At 52.1% G+C, this 22,669-nt stretch overlaps 9 protein-coding genes across 11 annotated transcripts; 2 read left to right on the forward strand and 7 right to left on the reverse strand.

Moving 5' to 3' along the window:
* Window positions 1-55: 55 nt before the first annotated feature.
* Window positions 56-2,244, reverse strand: PV05_10334 (uncharacterized protein). Its single transcript, XM_013456760.1, has 3 exons — window positions 1,701-2,244; window positions 1,188-1,645; window positions 56-1,132 (listed from the first exon to the last, which is right to left on the reverse strand). The coding sequence occupies exons 1-3, from the start codon at window positions 1,849-1,851 to the stop codon at window positions 284-286; spliced, it is 1,458 nt and encodes a 485-aa protein (XP_013312214.1). The 5' UTR covers window positions 1,852-2,244; the 3' UTR covers window positions 56-283.
* Window positions 2,245-5,326: 3,082 nt separating this feature from the next.
* On the reverse strand, window positions 5,327-5,998 carry PV05_10335 (uncharacterized protein; the record flags this gene model as incomplete). Its single annotated transcript, XM_013456761.1, has 1 exon — window positions 5,327-5,998. The coding sequence occupies one exon, from the start codon at window positions 5,996-5,998 to the stop codon at window positions 5,327-5,329; it is 672 nt and encodes a 223-aa protein (XP_013312215.1).
* Window positions 5,999-6,604: 606 nt separating this feature from the next.
* Window positions 6,605-8,386, reverse strand: PV05_10336 (uncharacterized protein; the record flags this gene model as incomplete). Its single annotated transcript, XM_013456762.1, has 1 exon — window positions 6,605-8,386. The coding sequence occupies one exon, from the start codon at window positions 8,384-8,386 to the stop codon at window positions 6,605-6,607; it is 1,782 nt and encodes a 593-aa protein (XP_013312216.1).
* Window positions 8,387-9,136: 750 nt separating this feature from the next.
* On the reverse strand, window positions 9,137-11,141 carry PV05_10337 (uncharacterized protein; the record flags this gene model as incomplete). Its single annotated transcript, XM_013456763.1, has 4 exons — window positions 9,137-10,100; window positions 10,169-10,315; window positions 10,390-10,834; window positions 10,928-11,141. The coding sequence occupies 4 exons, from the start codon at window positions 11,139-11,141 to the stop codon at window positions 9,137-9,139; spliced, it is 1,770 nt and encodes a 589-aa protein (XP_013312217.1).
* Window positions 11,142-11,978: 837 nt separating this feature from the next.
* On the forward strand, window positions 11,979-13,514 carry PV05_10338 (uncharacterized protein; the record flags this gene model as incomplete). The annotated part of the gene is made up of 1 exon (XM_013456764.1): window positions 11,979-13,514. The coding sequence occupies one exon, from the start codon at window positions 11,979-11,981 to the stop codon at window positions 13,512-13,514; it is 1,536 nt and encodes a 511-aa protein (XP_013312218.1).
* Window positions 13,515-13,644: 130 nt separating this feature from the next.
* Window positions 13,645-14,205, reverse strand: PV05_10339 (uncharacterized protein; the record flags this gene model as incomplete). Its single annotated transcript, XM_013456765.1, has 1 exon — window positions 13,645-14,205. One exon carries the CDS (start codon window positions 14,203-14,205, stop codon window positions 13,645-13,647), a length of 561 nt encoding a protein of 186 aa, XP_013312219.1.
* Window positions 14,206-14,316: 111 nt separating this feature from the next.
* On the reverse strand, window positions 14,317-15,820 carry PV05_10340 (uncharacterized protein; the record flags this gene model as incomplete). Its single annotated transcript, XM_013456766.1, has 3 exons — window positions 14,317-15,108; window positions 15,171-15,721; window positions 15,781-15,820. The coding sequence occupies 3 exons, from the start codon at window positions 15,818-15,820 to the stop codon at window positions 14,317-14,319; spliced, it is 1,383 nt and encodes a 460-aa protein (XP_013312220.1).
* Window positions 15,821-17,049: 1,229 nt separating this feature from the next.
* On the forward strand, window positions 17,050-19,057 carry PV05_10341 (uncharacterized protein; the record flags this gene model as incomplete). Its single annotated transcript, XM_013456767.1, has 5 exons — window positions 17,050-17,142; window positions 17,208-17,345; window positions 17,409-17,864; window positions 17,947-18,368; window positions 18,430-19,057. The coding sequence occupies 5 exons, from the start codon at window positions 17,050-17,052 to the stop codon at window positions 18,980-18,982; spliced, it is 1,662 nt and encodes a 553-aa protein (XP_013312221.1). The 3' UTR covers window positions 18,983-19,057.
* Window positions 18,808-21,982, reverse strand: PV05_10342. Of its 3 annotated transcripts, XM_013456768.1 has the most exons (8): window positions 21,805-21,982; window positions 21,719-21,746; window positions 21,562-21,668; window positions 20,932-21,513; window positions 20,549-20,883; window positions 19,992-20,503; window positions 19,798-19,916; window positions 18,808-19,683 (listed from the first exon to the last, which is right to left on the reverse strand). In XM_013456768.1, the coding sequence occupies exons 1-8, from the start codon at window positions 21,835-21,837 to the stop codon at window positions 19,375-19,377; spliced, it is 2,025 nt and encodes a 674-aa protein (XP_013312222.1). In that variant the 5' UTR covers window positions 21,838-21,982; the 3' UTR covers window positions 18,808-19,374. The 3 variants fall into 3 exon arrangements, with proteins under 3 accessions (XP_013312222.1, XP_013312223.1, XP_013312224.1); XM_013456769.1 differs by having other exon boundaries at window positions 19,798-20,503; XM_013456770.1 differs by having other exon boundaries at window positions 18,808-20,503.
* Window positions 21,983-22,669: the final 687 nt, after the last annotated feature.

Below are 22,669 nucleotides of genomic sequence, written 5' to 3' on the forward strand. Positions count from 1 at the left end.
GGAGATTTGTTGACATGTCAAAGATTTTGTGTTGTGTGGGAGCTATTTGTGCAGGTTTCAAGCATTGGCAGATAGTTGATTGCTACGTTCGTAGAAATGGAAGTCCAGCTTCCTTGCTATCAGTCTCTGCATAATACCTTAATTCAGTCGAATCACATCCACGAGCTCATCTTCGATGCATGTATCATGACACCTCTTCAAGCTATTGCATGTTGTACACGTCTCCAAGCAGATCAGTCGACTCTTGCTTGCAGGAAAAATATCATCGTTAGTCATGAGTTACTCACTTCTTCACCATGAGAAGAGCATCTGGATAGACTTTCTGCACCTCAGCAGTCATCTTTGGCACGGGTCTGGCATCCTTCCCAGCAAACAAGCCGATAGCGGTAGCAAGTGCTGTGCGAGCCTCTTTACCCACTGGGGTCCAGTGCCCGCTTCGCGGCAGGATCGTCACCTCACTATCTTTAGCAAGATAATCACACAGACCATCCAAGCAAATCAGCTTTCCGCAAGCCTGGTCTTTCTCTCCCCAGAGCACGTAAGCCGGTGCATTCAATTTTCCTTTCAGATGGTCAGAGAACAGTGTGTGGTTTGAAATGGATGATCGACGTCGACTGCTGGGAGAATTGGACTCGGAAGCAGAGGTCTCAAGTGCATACAAGTCTGCGAGTGTCTCGAGAGATTTCGTCCAAGGTCGGGATGCTATTCCATCACGATAGTATCCGGTCATGTTCCAGAAAGCTTCTCCAGGAGACTTAGCTCTCCGCAACACAGACGGGCCGTAGGTGGTTCCATCGTCAAGTGTACTTTTGCACTCTTGCGGACCAGGACCAAAGGTGGACGCCATACCTTCTTGGACGCGGTATTCATTCGAGTGCTTGTCGTAGCCTGACCAATTGGCTCCGCGTAGAAATGAGAAATTTCCGGCACAGCCCATGGATCTGACGAAGAAGGAGGGTAGATTGAACATGAAGATGTAGCCCATCATCATAGTCTGCAACAATAGCGGCTTCAACGTGTTGAACGATTTGGCCAGACAGCCAAAGTTCTGCTTGGGGGACTGTTTGAATTGCTTGAAGATCTTGGACGCTGAATTGATGATGCGATCTTTGTTGGCAATTGCAAGGTCGACCTGAAATGAGCGAGTCAGCGAACTCTCGGCCTGGCCTGATCGATATGGAACTCACGTGAGGAGCATTGGTCAGGATGAAACGATCCGCCAGACACGGAGCGTCTGCAGCGAGACGGAATCCAAGCACACAGCCCCAGTCATGTCCCACAAGGAAGGTGCTGGTCGAGTCTGTTTCTTCTGCGGGTATGTATTTGTCCCGCATGGCGACGATGAATTCTGTCAGAGCCTCCAGCACTTCGGTATCGTAAACCTTGAGACTATCGCTTCCTCCATACCCAGGCAAGTCAACGCAGACCAATGTGGCATCATTCTTTGGTATCGCCGACTCTTGCATCAGGTGTCGCCAGATCATGGAGCTATCCGGGAAGCCATGCAGGAAGATCACGAGGCTACACGACTCTGGTCCTGCTCGATTGCTGATATAGTGCAGCTTGAAGCCGTTGCGAAGGGAATAGAAGTAGTGTTTGAAGCCAGATAGGGGTTCTTTGGCCAGGTTCCAGAAGCGATCTCGTTCTGTAAATTACCGTTAGCAAACGCATATTCATGTCTCGATGGCTTTTCGCTATACCGATGTCATATTGTAACTTGTCTTGCTCCGTATCTTTCTTGAAAAACGTTCCGTTCTTAATGAACAAGCCCAAGAAGAGAAAGTAGTTGAACAGGCCGAACGAATAAAACGATACCTTTCCTACGAGTTGCCGAACGAAGCTGGAAGCCATGACAGCGGTAGGCCACGAGCAGGTCAGGTCATCTGGGACGAGGTATGCAGAGGAATCGTTTGTTCTTCGCTGTAGCAGCTGAGATCTGGGTTGTGGAGGGCGATTGAAGTGAGGGAGAGACACTGTCTGGTTCAATGGCTTCAGCCTGTAAGCTACATGTGAACACCACGAGGACGGGCAAAGTCAAAAAAGAGAAGGCACAACTCGTGATCGGTGAGCAGGAGCAGCATTCACTGCATCATTTAGAGAGCAACGTGTGCCTGCAGCCAAGCAATTGGGAGGGACGGAAGATGCTGAGGGGAAGATCGTCTACTGTGGTAGAGATCTGCTCTTTTGTCGCTCGTGCGCAATTCCCAGGGAGCACAAACAATGACTCTAGGTCCAGGATTGAGTGGACAAGCCGTTGTGTGCATATCAGAACCATGCTGGAGGAGCATCACGATGGCGTCTCGATTGAGCAGCGATGGACAAGAAATCCGCTAACCGGCCAATAGGTCAAGTCTCGGGAGTGGAGCGTGGCTTTGTTTCCATGGTCCAAGTTTCAAGTTCTTCCTTCAACCGTACTACGGTTTATCCCTCTCGTCCCCAAGGACGGCAGCATCATCAAGGCCACTGCGAAGCGGCAATTCCTCAGGTGTTTCTCGCAGGATAATCGCAGAGCGCTGCCCCTCTTATCAGACGACATATCAACAGGGTTACATACTCCTCAAAACTGATCAGATCCCTCTTCGGCCAATTCAAGGGACGGATACTCAAAAGATCAGCGTTGTTGGCGCCCAAGCTCTTACCGGACTGGAGAGAGAGACAGATAGTTCGTTCTCAGATTTTCAACTCAGCTGACGCGCGACGAAGCAAGCTTGAGAGACGGTTTATCTGGTACAGATGTTGCGCTGAGGGTCAAGTACACAATCCAACATTAGGCAAGAAGACAAAAGCTCTGCCTTGTCAGCCTCTTTGCGTCCGAAGTGAAATTCCTACACACTCAGCGTCCTGATCCCAGTAAGACCGGAGATTCGTGAGGCAAAGCATCGGCCATCGAACAGATTGTGGTTGCAGCTGGAGAATAAGGACGATCACTTTAACGGTATTGGAACCAAGATCGACCTGTCATCCAGACCAGGAGAATGCAGAGAGTTGGAGATTTCGGGCAGATGCTGCAGGGTCATCTAGCCTGCTCGTCTCGGCCCTCCACGTTGTGACAATGCGAGTGCGTTCTGTGGACACTATTCGCCAGAGCAAAAACATTTTGATGGATTCGGAATAATGCATAAAGCTTCAAGTTATAGCTGACTCTTCAGATACGGACCAACATCTGTACCAGATAAATCGTCTCTCAATGCTGCTCACTAAGCCGTGGTCTGGACCACATCTGCCGATCTTTCACAGCATGGCCATGCGGTTTCCACTTGCTAGGACCAACCAGTTCAACCTCCATCAACAGCTGCAACCATATCAATGGCCACGGTAGAATCCATCCTCCCTCCGAGGCAGTCCGTACGTATCGCCGGCCCCTCCGGGAATCTCATCGTTATGTCTGGTGTCGCTTGCCTTTCGACGGAACACACAAGCTATGCACCTGTCCATGTTGTGGTGAAACCGTCTGGGATCCCTTCTATACATGTAGATGGAGAAGCAGGCTGCGAAGATGATCATGAATGCCAACAACGGAGCTCCCCATACTGCGGCGTTAACCATGTTGTTGGATCCGAAATGTTTGCTTCCAGTTGTACTAACAGTGAACGGGCTGTCCGGCTTTGAGCTGTATTGGTGACGCGTGGCTAACCCCTTCAGGAGGGTTTTTGGCAAATGTAAGGCTATTGATTGTTACAGGCGTCGAGCAAGGAGCGGTGGGTTCGAAATACTTATACCTCTGGCCTTCGACTTCAATCCCTGTATGCAGTCACTTGTTACAGCAGACCACTCAGGCAGCCAACGGATCCAATTTCCCCCTTGTCACTCGCTTCTGGCAAGAATACCCTTCACAGCTGAAGGCAGGGACATCCGACTCTTCCCTCCTTCAACGGCACCGTCCGTTATGGTGATCCATGTTGGCGCCATCGCTCAGGTCCCTGGGCAGCTTCTTTTGCAGCCCATTGTCTCCGACTGAGGTATCTGGGCGCGGCAACACAGGTTATCCACACCACAACACATGCAACCAGTGGGAATCCGCATGTCACGTTGACATCATGGTTGACCTCCCACAGCCAACCATTCGAATAACCCTGCTGAGATGGCTTTTCTGACGAGCAGTGGACTTGGTGTCTGGGTCGTATCAGCAGCACAGATCGGTGCGAGGCTAGTCGCCCATTTGCCTATGCTGACTCCATTCCATCAACAGGTGAATATATACCGTTCCGAAGAGTCACCACAAGGGGAGAACGTGTCACCCTCACCATCTGTTATCCTCCACCGTGGTCGTCGCTCGTACAGTCACTCAAGCACCCATTAATTCCCGAGTACGGAGTGAGTGCTCAAATGGAATGACTGACACGAATAAGTTAGTATCCAAGCAAACGATAGGCCGTTGGATCATCTATCAACTGGCGCGCACAGCCTGTTTGCAACACAGGTGGACGCTGTGACAACTTGGAAACTTGAGCAAGCGGAGTAACGCAATATCGCGAGAGGAGCGCTCCCTGTGGGCAACCGAGACTCGATCTGCCTCACCAACCTTTACTGACACCCTTCACTCGACATGAGGCTCTTGGCTATATCTACGGCTCTCCCACATTCGCAAACAGACCGCAAAAGTGCAAAAACTTATTCCACCCTACCAGGGATCGAACATCTGTCTTTTAACAGGCTCGTCTGGGTTACGGTTAACAGGTGGGAAGTTAAACTCTGCGCCTCTTTCGAGGTGTTGGTTTTTGTTTGTTATGGTGTTCTACAGAACTACAACAACCCTTCGTGCACAGCAACCACCAACTATGAAACCACATACACCATTAGTGGCCAAGAAGATGACTATGTCCAGATTGTTGGGAGAAATTTGGTGATTATAATATATAACAGCAAAGGTGAGGCAGGAGTGAAGAGTGGTCATGTGATGCCATCGCTATTGACGTGGCCCTACGTTCCAAAGAGAGATGCATGTTGCATGTAAGAGTATGGAGGTACGCTTGCGCTGTCTTGACATGGTTGATATTGCACTTAGTCCCTGGGTGCCACTCCACTAAGCATTGGATGAAGAACAGTATGGTTTCGAATTGCGGGAGCCTTCCCTTAGCATTTGGACCATTGTTGGCTCTACAACATCTGGGTTCCAGCTACCAGTCTAGCCAGCTCAAGGCAAGAGCTCATCCAGCACTTCTATCAAGCCAGCAACTTCGACGCATGTTCACTCGACATATTTCCGGCACGGTTGCTCCGGCATCTGCCAACCCTGTCCGACATTTCCACTCACCGGTAGAAGGCTGCCACGGCAGACTTCGACATCCCCTTTTGCTCCAATCACAATATGCGGTTATTGAGCTATCTACGACACCTTGTTGGCCTCGTTGAGCCACAGACCTGCACCTCTCGCCTTTCCTTTGCCCCTGCTCTCGACGTCTCCTTGGCTGGTGCTAGCTAGCCGGCCCAATTCCATCGCTCCCACGGCTCTCTTGTCGAGCTGTTTCACGCCGTCTCTGTCCCAGCCGACGCGTATGTACAGGTGCCAGATCAACGACACGAAGAAGAATCCCACGGCAACGAGGAACAGGGTCATGACACGATCTGATACGCCGTTTGACAATTTGGGTGGAATCTTCGTCTGCCCGGGTCCCGCCGGGCGAGGGACGACCTCCTTAACCCTGGTCGCCATCCCGGTGGTGACCATGATCTCAGGTACCCCTTTGGTCGAGATCGCGTTAAGCCACTTCGTGGTTCTGGTTAGAGTGGCAGGTCTGTCTGGCTCCTTGATGATCTCGAGTACCGTGTTGGCCGAAAGGTCGTCGAGGTACTGGGTGCTTCTGGGTATCGGACTGCTTGGTATGTCTGGTCCCTTGATGGGCCCGACAGTCTTAGTGCCGTATTCGTCCAGGTACTCTGTAGTAACCGGGCGTGGTGTCACTGGCGTGTCTGAATGTTGCACTAGACCGGCCGATACCTGCGCCGAACAAGTAAGCATGCAGACAGCCAGAACCAGAGTCAAGGTTGAGAAGGCCATCGCGCTGTCGATATGTATACGAAGACGTCTTAATGGATCGGATGTTGTATTTGTCTACTCTTGACTCAGAAAAAAGAGATTAGTAAGTTTTGATGGTAAGGGTCAGGCATTCATTACATGTTCGTTGAGCGATTGATGAATTCGGCTCGGGACTGCTAGACGTAGATGAATAGAAGGTCCAAAGTCGAACCCTGGAGAACAAGGGCTTTTATATACCTCTCAAGGAGCCGCTCGTTTGCTCACCCTATTGTTTTACGGCGGTTGCAGCACGACTCATCTCATCACCGACCTTTTCGTCTTGTCAACGAGGCTATCAACCTGGACCCAGACATTGTGTTTACCTCACGCTCCCTTTCACCATGATGACGGGCCTTTTCTTGCCAGTCATGGACGAACGAGGGCAGATGAGGGCTACTCCCGCTGCGATAACTGCTATACTCATTGTAGATACCGGTCTGTCACGACGTCCAGTGGGATGGGATGAGCAATCAAACAGCTTCTGGTCTTGACAACGCCTGGTCAAAGGGAAGAAACTTCCTCAAACGAATCTGGGACTTGGTGAACAACTTGGATCTTCTGCATTTGGCCCGTTCAATATTGCCCAACTTAACTCCCGCCAAAACCAAAGACCTCCTCCATCCACCTCACTCTTCTGCCTTTCTCGATTACATGCCTCCCTACCACCTTTCTCACATCATTTGACAGCGATGGTGGCCCGCAGACGAAGACTGCGACCTCGTCGGCCGCGCCGGTCGGCCTCTCACTTCGCAACTCATTCACAGCTGATGCTGCACTGGTCTCAAAGAAGCTGTCAATCACGGGGTTGATGTCTGGCCTCCTTCCAAGCGCATGAATCTTCAACCCAGGTATGGCGGCCGCCGAAAGCTTCTCTCTGTCACCCTGTACCATGCCATCGAGGCCTGTAATGAACACAGCGACATCAACCTCCACATCACCGTTTCGACTTTGCAGAATCTCAATTCCCCACGCCGCATCAGCCAGCGTTCTCACCAGCCATATCATCTTGAGCTTCTTCCGTTTTCCGTCACTCTGCCGCCCAGAGTCAAAGAGCGCCATGTAGATCGGAATTGTATACGTCGCACCCACGCCACCAGCAACAAGCAATACTGCCTCACGCGCGGACGCACTCAACATATCCTCCATATACTCACCAGCTTCACCGTACGGCCCTTCAACCCTCACCTCCGCAGTCTCTTCCGTTCTCGCCATCTCCGCGGTCCAATCCGTCCCTGGACCCCCGAGATTTCTAACCACAAGAAGCACTTCCATGCCCTCTTTCCCATCCCCTGCTGCGTCCCTTACACGCACAATTGTAAAAGGATTCTTCGCCTTGACTTCCAACGCCCTCCCACTCCCACTACCCCGGTGAACATAAACATGCTGGCCCGGCTTCCCTCTCGCCAGCGCGCTCTCCTTACTCACGCCCAGCTTCACCCTCACCAACTGCCCGTCCGTCCCCTCCACCTCCTCACACCTGACAATGGCCGTCTCACTTGCCTTCCATCTCATCAACCCGGCAACCAGCCAGATCACGCCCACCTGCACGGCAAACCACCTTACACTCTTGTACGGGACATGCCAGTACACCAACACCGGCAGCACGGCACTCAGCACGACATGACTCCGATAGAATCCCCTATAATACACCCTCCTCCTGACGACGGGCAAACTCAACAATCCCAAGAGATTCACCGTCCAAAACGCAGCCAACCCGAGCCTCACATCGCGATCCCGGATCCTCTTCTCCATCACCCCCATACCCACAAAGAAGCGAATGTACATGACCGCATGCACGCCCAGCAGTCCATGCACCATGCGTCCCAGCAATCGATGATACGCGTTGACCCTCTCGTGACTCAACCCGGTCGCCACACCAACCAGACCAACCAAACCTCCCGGAAAGCTACTCCTCGCTGCTGCCCCGGATCCCGACTTCACACTGAGCAAATAGTGCCAGGGCAGCTGGCTGACGGCGACATGCCCGAACGCCTTGGTCAGATGCATGTAATCCTCCCCCGTGTCGCGGAAGACCAGATACAGCAGCCACGCCAAGTACATGGCTCCAACCATCTGGACGGACAGCGGGCCGAATTCGCGAATGTACGTGCTTTGGAGTGTCCATGATACTCGGTGGAGCAGGTTCCCCAAATATCTACATGTAGTACTACCGCCGCCCGACGTCGTGGTCGAATAACGAGAGTAATCCGCCAGGGGCCCGATGATGAAAGGCGACAGGATCTGCCGGTAGATGTAGATGGACAAGAGTAAGATGACCGGACTGAGCCAGGCATGCCAGCCGGCCAGGTCGAGTTGGTGGCGCCGTTGGTCGATTTGCGAAGGGGTGAGGGTTACGAATTTATAGGCCATTTTTCTTTATCTGTTCGGCGGAGACTTGCTTGACTTGACTTGGTTGATGGTCTTTGGGATATTTTCCTTCTTTCTCGCGCTCGGTCTCGGTCTTGTTCGCGTTGGCATCAATAGCAGACGACAACGTAGATATGGAACGGTACGGAAGTCCAGTTGTAAGAACTAAAAACTGTTGGCCAGATAAACACGGGGACTTCAGCAGCAGGTGGCCTCGTCAAAGCACAAGCGTTCTTGGACTCAGGCCAAAACTGGGACCCATCGGAAGCGATATACACAATCAGCAACTCTCGCAAAGAGTGGTAGGGCAGATAGAAATAACCACTCCGTATACATGCGACAACGAGGCACAGTTCAGGTCGTTGTAATTGTCATATCTCCGTGCTAGGCTAGGATTCCAAAGATCAATGTGGATGACAAATCAGCCAATCTCAATCCTCAATCCTCAATCCTCAAGAGAAAAGGAGACGTGGTCACTTATCCAGCCTCAGCCTCAGCCTATCACAATCTTCATTCAGGAGGACTTTCTTTTAACTACTCCGTACCTAGGTATGGTGGTATGTCATTAGCTTCCAAATTTCCCCTCCCTCTCGCCCTCTTCATGTAACTGAACTTGAAATGGAGAACTCGGAGGATCTTCAAACCAGAAAGCCGTGGTTGCAATACTTATCGACGCATGTTTCCAGTCTGTTGCCCCTATCACAGATGCCCTGTTCTCAGGATCAACATTACCTAGGTATGTTGTACTATACTCTAGTGAGTAGTACTGGTTTTACCGCGACCGATGTTCGCGGCAACTCTGTTGGTCATGAATTTGCCCACATTTCCGAGAGCCAGACAGGCCAAACAGCTCAATACGCCAAATGGCATCATCGTGTACCAAACATATTTGAGACTCCAAGCATATGCCCAACGTGAACCGTGTTCAGCCGCCAGGAGCACCTCGGCATTGACTCCCGGCACCCTGGCCTGGGTGATGTTATTTGGGCCGGTCAGGAAAAGCTCGACAAATGTATTGGCAGACGACGCCGGTAGACCAGCTTTGACGGCGTATTTCGCAACATCTTGAGGCAGTCTTTTCGCCAGCTTGGTGCCGAAGACGTTGGAGTTGATTGCTGTTCCCACGGAACCACCGACAGTACGGATGGAAAGACACAGGGCGACGGTTGTCGAGATCAGATTGTCAGGAGTTGCGATCACAGATGTCGTGACTGCACAGGCCACCAAAGAACCAACGCCAAATCCTGCCAGTGTGCAGAGAGCAATGGTTTGAACAGGGTTGGCCGGAGTCGCCGTCACAATCGCCGTCCCAAATGCCGTTGCACAAATCGCACAGAAGAGAAGAATCTCGCGGGTACGGCTCTTGAACGTCGATATGAGCATGTTGGGGAAAACGGCCCCTGCAAAGACGCCCAGGATGATGATGACGCCTTTACCTCCCGCTTTGATGGGACCGGGATTGTATATGTCGAGGTATAGAATGGGCGTGAAGTTGAGAATGGCGTAAAAGTAGATGCCGGCGATGAATGAGATGAGGAAACTCATGCCAACGACGCGTTGGCCGGCAAAAAGCTCACGGGGAACCATTGGAAGCTTTGCGAACTTCCATTCCCACAAGACAAACACGACGATGAGGAGGATGCCGATGACCAAGGGGCACAAAACCCTGGCGCTTTTCCACGGAGCAGTGTAACCACCGGCTGTGACTGCAACCAAACTGTTCCGAGTCAGCCACATACGTCGCGCCTAAAGTCATCAAACTCAGGGCCAATTATCAGTACTTACAACATGGTGAGACCTCCCGTAGAAAGAAAAGCGCCCACATAATCGATCAGAGGGAGTACCTCGCGAGCGGATTTTCGTTCTTTGCGAAGTTGCGAATGAGGCCAATAGGTCAGGGCAATTCCAACCACTGCCAGCGCATTCCAGATTCTGGGTTGAACTGTTAGCTTTCTGTCGAACTGACAACGTTTGCAAAGTGCTTGGAAATCATGACAAAGACTTACAGAGGAATCCAGAAACACCACCTCCAAGTTGCATGGGTGCCCAGCTCGGTGGTATAGATTGGGTATGGAGCGAAAGGGAGGATGGAAGCAGTCACGGCTCCGAGATAAAATCCTCTTTGTTTGACGGGCACGATTTCAGATATGCCAGCCAGGGCAGTCAACTCTCCAATGCCGGCACCACAACCACAGATGGTCATGCCCACAATCGCCTGGGCTATGCCGTGGCTCGTAGCAACGACGATGAGTCCGATACACAAAAGAAGCCCGCCAGTGATGGAGATGTTCCGACGTCCAAACACATCTTGCAGGTATCCACCAAACGGGTTGATGGAAGCAAAGGCCAGAGAGTAGGAGACGGGGACCCATGTACTGATGGTGCTTCCACCTATATCTTCGACCATGAAAGACACGCTTCCCGAGCCAAACAACAGGGGCAACTGTGAGCCTATTTTGCGGCATTGTGAGCTATCTGACGAGAACTATGCCCAACCACTTCATATGCTATCTCCACAGAAGAAGCCAACAAGGGCACACTCACCAGCATATAGAGCACACAAAGATAGTGTGGCAAGGATCTGTAGGGCGCTCCATTCGACCCGCCCGTCCGACTCATCGCCTCTTATAGCCTCGTGTTCTTCCGCATGAATCGTCGAAGATTTGCCTTCGTCCTCGCCACTGTTGGCTGCTGTGGTCCGATTGCCGGTCTTCTCATCGTGAAGTTGTTGTGCTTCTGGATGCTCACTGACTTCCATGTTGTATTTCGATGGCTTGTTGATGGCTTTCTATGCCCAAGGAGGTCACAGGCAAACGATCTCAATCTTTGCTGCTTATGAACAAATACGTTGGAAATGGCAACTCCCGACAAGTGGAAGAAGTCTGGAGAAGTCTGGAGAAGCTGCAGACGAGGCTGGCGAGAGATCTTATATCGACGGAGCCGGCTGATGGACCATCCAGGTCTGCTGTTTAGTATATTGTCCTCGGTGAGATGTTTCGCTTCAAGCACCGGCTATCTACCTATGTCCGCTGTATGAGAGTCCCAGGCCGTAAGACCGGCTATTATAAATCTATACTTCGGCCACTCATACATGCCCAGCCTGCAGGGCAAGATACGATGGTCAGTAGAAAGAGTAGTGAAGCTGGGCAGCACAAGACCTTCAAGTCAGCCAAAGTCGTCTAACTCATGGCGAGGAGGGTCAGAGTTGACGTTGGTGGAGCCCGGCTCCGGAACATATGCCGGTTATACATATGCACTCCGTAGACTGTTTGTTAGCCGGCAGACAAAAGATGAAGTGAAGGTGATTCTCGGCATCCGAGGTTCAAGTCTAAGTCCATGGCAAGTCCAGCTGGACCCCACAAACCCCGGACTCATCAGCGGGCACAGCTGGAGTTGTGATGCTCGAAGCATGATTACTGTCCATCTTCCAACCCAGAATTGCCGGCAAGCTGGTGGCTAGCGTCAAGGCTGCCGGCCCATGACACAGTCCATCGATACTGCCAGGCCGAAGTACATATCTAGTGGTAGGTCATGAAAATTGCATTCCTGTCTGTTAATATTGAATCTCCAAAACGGCAAAGAGCAGTCCTGAGTCATGTTTCAGACGGCGGCATCACTCTGCGTTCCGCAAACCTTCCATTCACCGAGTATCTTTGGGTTGCAGACCGTGTCCATTCAGGCCAGCGTCGTCAGCAGCAATGTGACGGTAGACATTCCACCAGGTGGCATTGTCGGTCAAGCAGCGACCAATGTCACCAACCTGTCTTTCTGTAATGTCAGCGTGGCGACAACACATCCTGGCTGGGGCGATCTCATCAACACGGAGGTCTGGCTGCCGCTTCGAGGATGGAACGAACGCATCCAGATGACGGGCGGCGGAGGCCTTGCCACGGGGCTCATGGCTCCCAACTTTGCCATGATCGGCGCCGTCAAAGACGACTACGTTGCCGTGGGCACAGACGGCGGCCATGACAGCGATGACCCGGGCAGTTGGGGTCTGGCCAGTCCGGGCAATGTCAACCTTTACAAGCTCCTGGACTACTCGACACCCGCATTGCACGAAGCAATCGTGATTGGCAAGGCCATTACCAATGACTTCTACGGACGACACGCCTCCTTCTCCTATTTCGTGGGCTGTTCGACCGGGGGTCGTCAAGGGCTGATGTATGCTCAGGACTTTCCACAGGATTTTGACGGCATCATCGCAGCCGCGCCCGGGATCAACTACAACAGGGCCATTCTTCAACTCTTCTACCCTCTCATCCGTCTGAAGGACTACGGTACAATCCCTGCACCGTGTGAGCTCACGGCTTTGACCGCGGCAGCTGTTGAGGAATGCGATCCAAAAGACAACGTTACAGATGGTATCATATCGGCCCCTGAGCTTTGCACCTTTGACCCCTTTTCATTGGTGGGACACCGTATCAACTGCAGCGGCGTCGAGTCTGAAATCTCCTATGCCGCCGCATTTGCAGCCAACGAGACCTGGAGCGTCACAGTCGAAAATTCGACCACACTTTGGCTAGGCCTGGGCCATCAGGCGGATCTAAGTGGCCTCGTCAACACAACCTGCGACAATTCAGGGCACTGCGTGGGCGTGCCCTTTTCTCCTTTGACACAATGGTTGACCTATTTTGTGGAAAAAGACCCGGCCTATGATTGGAATCAATTTACCGTACAGGACATGTCGGCCTTCCTCAACGGACCGGACAACAAGCTGTACGACGGCTTTCTGGCCACGAATAGTCTCAACCTAGCACCCTTTGCCCAGGCAGGCGGGAAAATGATCACCTATCACGGACTCGCGGACCAATACATACCCACCAACGTCTCGCGCATCTATTACGATAATCTCCTGGAACTGGATCCGGACGCTGCTCACTACTACCGGTATTATCAAGTACCTGGCGTCGGGCATTGTTCAGGCGGGGCGGGACCTGTGCCGATCGATACCATCGACAAGCTGGTCAATTGGGTTGAGCATGGTGTCGCACCAGACGTGCTGGAAGGTCAAAGCTCTCCAAACGCCCAAGGCCTGGTTTATAATAGGCCGATCTGTGTATATCCAGGCAGAGCGGTATACAAAGGTCAGGGTGATGTGACACAAGCTGGCAATTGGGAATGCAAGTGAACGAGGAACTAGGCATACCAATCGGTCCTTCTTCTCAGGGGGTAATAGTCATGCCTAGCTAATATATAAGTGCGGTGGACTCTCGAGAAGGCGACTTGACTTTAAACGTCGGTCATCTTGTCGGGGGAGTTCAGACAATGTCTAAAAAGGTGTTGCGTGAGTCCTCAAAACTAAACAACATCTCCATCCAGTCATCGGAGAGTGTTCCACTGTCATGCCATGGTTCATGTTGACCAGTTCCATTCCTGAGAGTATCGTATTCCGGCAGATCATCCTGTACCATGCTTGGATCCCAGTTTGAATGGATTTGCATTGTTGAAGCTTGCTCAGACTCATTAGCACGTTCATCGTGCGACACTGGCGGTATTGCACCGTCCATATTTTGTTCAATATGGACTTCGGACGGGGCAAGTGGCATAGTGAAGTTTGTGGCGGATTCTCTGCTGTTGTAGCCGATGTCCCCAAAGTTGAGGCCGTATATGACTTGCTCTGCGTCTGTGAGAAGACTGATCCGTCCTTTGGAGAGCATGTTGGCAACAAGCTCAGCGCACCAATCTGCCGATGGGTACATGCTGCGTTGGGTCTCTACAACCTTGACGCAGTGGAAGATGTTCTGCAGGGCAACCTCTTGGTTTTCCCACGATTCGTATGGAAGCCGTGCAATTTGGGTCAGGATAGGCGCAAATTGCATGGTGCTTAGCGTCGTCGGCAGATACTGATCAAGTTTGTTGAGATGTAGGTCTCGTGAAATGTTGGAAATGGCCTGCGAGGCCTGACAGACATGATGCCACGAGTCAATGCCCTACTCTCGGAGGGTGAAAGTGCTTGCCTGATGTGGCGGGATTGCGCGAAACCGATGCAGAGTTGAGATGGTGTTGTGAAACGCAATGTGTAATAGTGTCAGGTGGCCAAGCAACGAGCCACCACCCGTACGTGCGATTTCCGCCGGACTGGGTGCTCTATATCGACAGTTTGGAGGAAGTCCGGCAAACCATCTCGTCAAGCGCGAGTGTTGACCTTCAATATCGGCCTCGGGTCGCATTCGCCGCATCATCCAAGCCGTGGGCGAAGTGGAATACAGCTGTTCACTCGCGGCGACCGACTTTTTCCACGATAGTATGGAGAAATGCGTCGTCAAGACGCCATTGATGTGGAAGTATAGCTCCGTCATTTTGATGAAGATCATGGTTTGGTTGGTTTGGATCGATCGGCGAAGGGTCTTTCGTGATGTGAATGGAAGATGCGGCAGATGAAGCTCTTCCAGATTCTCCAGATCGAAATCTTCCAGAGTGAGTGGAGGTGTGTCGAACTCGTCATCTCTGATCCTCATCGGACGACTCAAGTACTGCGCCTGCTGCCGGTCTCTCACGTATAGAGTCCACCAGATCCTCCTTGCTTGTCGCGATACTGGCTGATCGCCAGGACTGCCAGAACGAGTTTGGTGCAGGCCGAGAGAAAAGGCGACTGATATTGCGATGCCCAGCCAATGCCATCCCTCCTTGATTTGACCGGGAAGTCTTGTACAGTGACTTAAGAGAGCAAGGGCTTGGACTTGGACCAAAGGACGTTGTTCGACGTCGAGGTCGTAAAGCAACTATGATTGCGTTCATGTTATTGGTACTGGCCGTCCTTGACCTGAAGCCTGAAGCGGCATACCTTGGCTCGTTCATGGAACAATTTTCTAGCCGCCCTTCTAGATGCGAAGCCTGCGTTGAGAAGGATGGTCAAGTCGGCATAAGACACGGCAGAAAACATGACCGCTTGAAAGAGCAAGCAACTGATTCGTGGTCTAGACGAGTTGCCGCAATCGTGCAATGCTCCAAGGAATTCTCTCAAATCCACCACCGGCATGGTGGGGTGCACATATTCGACGAAGCAGTCCACAAGAGGACTCCTCAAGTGATCGTCGGGCAGGGTGAGCGCACCCTTTAGCCAGAGATATTGCTGATCTTGTGAGCCGACATTGCCACGGAGATTGTCGATATACTCTGGGAGGATACAGATAGATGGATCTGGCTCTGGCTCTAGCTCTGAAAGATCCCTGTCGACCTCGACTTGCGATAACGATGGAGGATCATGGGAACTTGATGGTGACGGCCGACTCAATCCTGCTACCAATGGGGCATATGTCAGCTCCTGGGGTAGATTGTCGCTGTCAATGACTCGACGAATATTCGTGGTAGACTCTGCATAGTCAGGGTGATCTTCTTCGCAACCGTCAACATCACGGTACCGGTTTGATGCTATTACTAGTAGTTCCACTCACTCTCGGGTCCATGGCCGACAGCGCTTCCTTCGCCTCTCATCTCTGGACTGTGATGCTGACGAGGTTGTTGGTGATTCTCGTTTGGCGACGAACTGCATAATACGTCAGACCTATCTGGATAGTCTGGTGGAGGGTCCAAGGAGCGCGAGGTTTCCAGACATACCGGGCAGGACCTGGTCCATGACTTGAAGGCTGCCGGGGTTTCCTGCGTTTGGGGCTTTCGTGTGAGCTGGACGAACAGTCTCCATGCCCGTGGTCTACGCACCTGCCCCTTCTGCTTTGTTGTATAGAGCAGAACAAACCAAGGCGTCTGCAACCAGTACAAGGTGTGCCTCCGTCTGATACATTGCATCTAACCTTCTTAGACCGGCAGTTCGCACAGGCTATGCCCGCTCGGTTGAGGACGGGACGATGGAACACAAGGCTGGGACTGTCCGCTGCCGCCATGGTTGACTTGCGCTGTAGGCTCTGCTTTGATGAAGTCTATGATCGGTTGGAAGTGCTGGAAACATGAAGAACGCCCGCATTCGATTTCGTCCATCGATACTTGGTACCATGGCCCCAGGGTTTCAACGGAGCTACTGTACCACCCCGCAATACTTGGCATCTGCTTTGAGGAATCGGTCAGTGCTGCTCGACGTTCGTGGAAATGGATAATTTGGCTCTACGGAGTAGAGGTTAATTCTATCCACAGGTGGTCAAGCACATCTCCTGCTGAATCAAGTTCATGGATGTAGAATGGATACCTCCAATTAGATCATCAACCGGACCTAAGGCACGGCCGAGGTACAGTACTGGAAGTCATGCCGGCTATATAAATTCACTACATTACCGACAGCACGGTCCACCTGCAGATGGACGGTGTATACATTTTGAGCAGTGTGGACCCGGAGTTCGATTGATCCAGTGAGGCTCGTACCAGGTTCTTCTGCACGAAAGGACCGTGGGGACTTGGACCGAACATCCCTCTATTCTCACGCAGACGTCTATGAAGACTTGGTAAAGGACTTAGTCGAGCCACCAGCAAAAGACAAGCCGAGGCAGCGTTCTCTTTCCCACGCATTTCCGCATCATCGGCCAGGGGCGCACTATCACCGCAATGCGAACGGGGCCGGTGATCAGGTCTGCAATTGGACTGGAGATGTCTGTCTTTGCTCTTCGAAGCTGCTGTTTTGCAGTCTCAAATCCAGGTCAACAAGTTCAAATAGGGCCTTTGCAGCGTGAACACGCACACCGAGTATTCCGTTCGCTCCTCCAGACTCTCAAGATATGCCATTACTTGCAGAGAAAATGGTCCCGATACCCAACAAAGATCTATTGTCATGGACGTTTGATGATTCCAAATACGATCCTAACAAACCAGTAAGAGGGATTTTCGATTTTGGGCTCGTTGGCGCGCGCAACCATTACTCACAAAATCTGGGCAGATTTATGTCGACGCAGCTGATCCGACACGATCGATATCTGCAGCACAAGCGAAACTGCTGATTCGGAAACTAGCAGTAGGATTCCACGCCGTCGGGGTCCGTCATGGCGACTGCGTATGCGTGCATGCCTTCAACGACGTAAGAAGATCCTCGGTGAAGGGTGTACAAATACAGTCATGCCATACTTACTTGACACCGCAGATATACTATCCCATCTTGTTCCTTGGTATCATTGCCGCGGGTGCCGTCTTCGTGGGATCCAACCCAGCCTACACTTCGTCTGAACTGACCCACCACTTTGGCACATCCCAAGGACGATTCATTCTCACAGATCCGACCTATCTTGACCCAATCTTGCAGGCCAGCCAGAATTGCAAGATCCCTAGAACAAATGTCTTCATCTTCGATCCCCGGGGAGGAGATGACAAGCGAGACATGGCCCCGAGATCTCGAGATTGGACATGGCTGCTGGACCATGGTGAAAGAGACTGGCATCGTTTCGACGACGAAGCCGTTTCCCGAACCACAACCGCAGCAAGACTCTTCAGCAGTGGCACAACGGGACTTCCCAAAGCCGCGTCGATCTCTCACTATAATCTCGTTGCCCAGCACACGCTCGTTTTCGACTTCAACCCCGTTCCTTACAAGGTTCGTCACGTTCATTTTTGCTGTTTACAGAGAGAACTGCCCGGGCGCACGTGATGATTAACAAGCTGACGGACTCTCCCTCCTGGAACAGGCATCGTTCTTGGCGTATCTTCCACTGTTCCATGCAGCCATGACACCCTTTGCGCTTGTCGCGCCGTTACGGGCTGGTCAAGTTACGTACGTGCTGAAAAGGTTTGAAATTGAGGCTTTGCTCCGGTCAATCCATCGGTATCAGATCACCGACATTGTATTCGTTCCTCCCGTCGTAGTCGCCATCCTCAAATCCTCTTTGGCCCAAAGGTTTCCTCTCAAGTCGCTGAAGAACGCCATGAGTGGAGCGGGGCCTCTCGATCGACAAAACCAATCTGCGCTGCAGCAATTACTCGCGCCAGATGCAGCTCTGAACCAGGTCTGGGGCATGACGGAAACGACGTGTGTGGCATCGAAATTTTACTACCCGGAACAGGATGACACGGGTAGCGTGGGCTATATGATGCCAAACATAGACGTCAAGTAAGCGATCGTCTCCTAGCGTTGCCTGAGCGCGCAAAGCACTGACTCATCTGCCATACAGGGTTGTTGACGATGATGGAAAGGATGTGACCGGCGCTGAAAAACCTGGTGAAATGTGCATTCGTGGTCCTACCGTTATAAGCGAATATTTTCAAAACGCCAGGGCCACGGCGGAATCCTTCGACAGCCAAGGCTATTTCAAAACAGGAGATATCATGTATCGTTCCTCGGCGAGCAAGAAATGGTATGTCGTAGACCGAAAGAAGGAATTGATCAAGGTGCGCGGGTTCCAGGTTTCGCCGGCCGAGATCGAAGGCGTCCTGCTTACGCACCCGGCCGTGGCGGATGCAGCGGTCATCGGCATCAAAGACGACAACGATGCGACCGTGGGACTGCCGAGGGCATATGTGGTGAAGAGGGATGGTGGTACCGCAGAGTTGAGCAAGAAAGAGCTCATATTATTCTGCGGCGAGAGGCTGGCCAAGTACAAAGCACTGACAGGCGGAATCTACTTCGTTAACGTCATACCGCGGAACGCTGCTGGCAAGGCCTTGAAACGGATCTTGCGTGAAACGACTCAGCGCGGAGGTCGACCTCGAGACCAGAGACTGTGAGCTGCAAGAGGAGGATGAGTGATTGTGCAAGAACAGAGTGGACACTGTACGTAGACTCTGGGTAGAAGATCGGAGAACGTCAGTAGAGAGCTTGAGCAAATGCAGCCAAAAACAACATGAACAAACTCCAGGCTCGCCATGCTAATTCGATATACAAGCAGAAGAAAAGGCGACGGAATGCAAATGCAATGTTTCCTCGGACCTTGAACCGGCAGAAATGCTCCATTGCGCAATCCACCAGCAACGCCAAATGCCACATAAACCAATCTCAACTTGCAAGCCAACCTCCAAGTAGACTTCGCAACCAACAATTTACCAGAGTTCATTACCATTACGTCGATCCGTGCTTCTATTCATGCAGCGCCGCCTTTCATCCTCGAGCGTCGTAGTCTCTACAACGAAGCTGCTTGGGAGATTGGAGGTCTCGATGTTGGGCTCGGAAGATCTTCCTTCTTTGCTGGCTCATCCACTCCTTGCCCCAGCTCGAAATGCGGTGCCTTCAAAATCGGCTTCGGCACCTTTGGCGTCTTTTTCGGCGATATCGACAACTCTGCCTTCTCTATTACCGCCTCTTTACTCTGACTTTCTGGCATTTGTCGTCGGGGAAGATCATCAGTCTCGCCCAATTGTCTCGATCCGGTGGGCGACATCAATAACTCGCTCTGCCGTCTTTGGAGTTCTTCGAGCTTTGTGACCGGGTTCTGTTTACCACAATATTGGCATCTCCAGTAAACAACATGGGGTAAATCATGTACAAGGGGCGCGGACGAAGCAGCATCAAATTCAGGCGTGGGGTAGGAGGAGAATCGACGCACCCATTCTTCTTGCTTTGGCACTCCTTCTGCTGCTGGCAGAGTTTCTTCATCTCTCTCCTCACCCCATATCGTGGCTCGTCGGATCGGCGCTGGTGTCACGGGTAAGCTCGGTCGTTCGACTGCGGTGGGGAAATCGGTTAGTCTCAAGCTCGGTCGTCGCTGGGAGTCAGCGGAAGGTGAGGTAATGGCAGTACCACCGGGAGAACGCTGAGGAGGCGTGTGGTGCAGGACTTGTATTTTTCCCTTTCGGGCTTGGCTGAATGCGCGCACGTATCGCTCGATTTCGGGCATATCGTCCCATGCATTTGTTCGCTGCTGGAAAGCTTCCCATGGGTTGATGGGCTCTCGTTGCGTAGGGGTAGGTACGCTCTCTTCGGTAATGTCGGTGGCGTCTGTTGCTGCTGAGGGGGTGGTCACCTCTTCTTGTTGGAGCTCGGACATCGGCTCTTCTACTGGCAAAAGAGGAGGACTCGGGGATTTCGTCTTTGGAAATACTCGAGTTGGTTTGGGAGCTCGTGCTTCCCAGGGAAAGATCTGTTTGGGCTTAACAGGTTCAGGGGCCTTTTCTGGTACTTGATACCACATATCTCGAGGGGCTTCGGGGTAATGAGTCGGGGGTTGGAAGAGTTGCGTGTCGCTCGACATATCGTAAGTTACGGTCGGGAAATTGGCTGCTTCGGGTTTCGAATCCGCAGGTGGCGGTGCTCTGTATAGGTTAGCATGCCGCAGTGTGCTCAAGATGTTGGCTTACCTCATGGGTTCCCATTCAACATGAGGTGCACTAAACCGTCTTTGTTCTGTCGTTGAAACGGGCGCGAAATCTGATCGCATTGCTGGAGGAGGAGCATCCCCAAGAGGCATTTCTACCTCGACAGGGTGGCTAGATTCAGAGCCAGGGATGGTGATTTCTGAAGGTAATGGAATCTGCCCTTGTTGAGTAGGAGACCCTGCGCCCTGAAGTGCTTGTGTTGAGCCTATGATAGGCTGGCTGGAGTAGCTCGGGGCATAAATAGGTTCTTCACCATGGACGTAGTCTTGGACCTTTTTTGCAGAGGCGTACGTCCGAGGGTCGTAATGCGTGACTGTCTGCTCGCGTGTGAACAAGCTAGACTCGTGGGTGCCAGAAAGACCTACCTTTGGCCGATAATGCCGATCATAGACGGACCACCACATGCCCAACAGCTCGCCATAGACGCCCGTACTGAACCTGTTTTCTCTCCCTAACGTCCAGGGCTTGTCTTGACCGATGAAGTGGACCACGGCAATACTACTCTGAAAATGTCGGTAGGCAGGTACATACTGGTAATTCCCGCTGGGTGTGCAATTGTAGACGAAGCTCAGTCTTTCCCACTCGCGGAAGTGCATGTTGAGTAAACCCTGGTCTGCTCCATCGAAGCTGATACCCCGTTGTGCCAAAGCTAGCAAGGCGTAATAGTCTGCCATGTTGGGTGTGAGAACCATCAAGCCAGTGTTGAAGCAATCCGGCCAGCCAATATCTGGTACCGCAGCAAAGTCGGTGTCGAGGGTGAGTAGCTCGTTCGGAGCTCTGAGTGCAACCATGTCGGCATCCATGTATATTATCCTCTTGTACTGTGTTTGTCTCCATAGCTCGATTTTGGTGAAGGTGGATATTAGGTCGGGTCTGTTCATGAGGTAGAGGTTCGCAGGGTTCTTGTTCGTGATCTGCTGGATAGGGATGATTTCATCATAAACGGTCTGGAGAAATTAGCAAGGACGCAAGCAGTGTGGATAGTAGAGGCGGACTCGAAGTTCGTTAATGGTGTCTGCACCCAGTCGGTCGACGGTGACGAAAGCTACCAAGGGAGCTTTTGCGCCTCTGTCTTTGAGGGAATGGCCGAGGACCATAGCACCTAGACATGTGTTAGTTTCTCGAGAGAAGAGCGAGGCTTGTCCGGCATACCTGGGAGATAGGCATCGTTCATGAGCAGCTGTGTGTCTGCGTCAGTGATGTATGCGGGGAAGCATCGAGGAAGATAGAGAGCTCACCGTCGCAAAGACAGCTCTGCCTATAGGTGCCATGTCGGCGAGGAGGGGAGAGAGGGAGGAGGCAAGGAGGGAGAAGAAGACACGACTCCCCAGGACCCAGGAGCGTGTTATAGGAAGATTAGGCGTGTTGAACGAGTGAGAAGGAAATATAGAATACAAAAAGTCGCTATATCGGCGGGCGGGAAAACGAGTGAGGAATGGGGCACATCATGGGCAGCAACAGTAACTTACGAGCAACCTAACTGACCTGGTACGGGGCCCAGTGAGCTACGAAAGCTGATTGCTTGAACCTTGCTTTTAGGCGCTTTTTACCTGCAGCCTCCCCGCACCGCACCTCTTTTTTGCATGAGCTTCGAGCTTCGAGCTTCCCTGGGGCTCTTCTCTTTGGTCCACATCCACAACCTCCTTGTCCTCTTGTCCTGTCAACCAGCCGTCTAGATCTTGCTGTATGCTGTGTGACGTACTCTCCCACACGATCCAAGGTCATCTGCTCCCCAGAATCCAGAGATCTACACCCTCATGCACTCCGGCCTCAACTTCTGTCGCCACGCATTTCCCAACTACTATGCACCACCCGAGGACAGGTCGGAAGGATCAAAGATGGATGGCAAGGCGAGAAACATGTGCCATGGATTGTTGATGATCCCTCGAACCACCCAAGGCACCGGATGAGCTACGGCCTCATAGCGCTGGAAAACCTCAGCGATAAAGCACGGGCAATCTCCACAGAAGCTCCATCACGCCCGCCTGTTACGCGACCTCAGACTGCCCACAACAGCCATATCCTGGCTTGCATGGCGTCTTGTCGCATCGTCCCAGCCATCATCCGGCGCTTATGGAGTACAGGCGGGGCGGTATGATCGAA

Source organism: Exophiala xenobiotica (genome assembly GCF_000835505.1).
Source record: "Exophiala xenobiotica strain CBS 118157 unplaced genomic scaffold supercont1.6, whole genome shotgun sequence".
In the NCBI taxonomy this organism is placed as follows: domain Eukaryota; kingdom Fungi; phylum Ascomycota; class Eurotiomycetes; order Chaetothyriales; family Herpotrichiellaceae; genus Exophiala; species Exophiala xenobiotica.

Coding starts and splice junctions, on each gene's coding strand:
- PV05_10334 (XM_013456760.1), bottom strand. CDS start 1,851: ATGGCTTCCAGCTTCGTTCGGCAACTCGTAGGAAAGGTATCGTTTTAT. Junction 1,646..1,700: donor CAAGTTACAATATGACATCG/GTATAGCGAAAA, acceptor GGTAATTTACAG/AACGAGATCGCTTCTGGAAC. Junction 1,133..1,187: donor TCCTGACCAATGCTCCTCAC/GTGAGTTCCATA, acceptor CGCTCATTTCAG/GTCGACCTTGCAATTGCCAA.
- PV05_10342 (XM_013456770.1), bottom strand. CDS start 21,837: ATGGCACCTATAGGCAGAGCTGTCTTTGCGACG. Junction 21,514..21,561: donor ACACCATTAACGAACTTCGA/GTCCGCCTCTAC, acceptor TAATTTCTCCAG/ACCGTTTATGATGAAATCAT. Junction 20,504..20,548: donor GTTGAATGGGAACCCATGAG/GTAAGCCAACAT, acceptor TAACCTATACAG/AGCACCGCCACCTGCGGATT.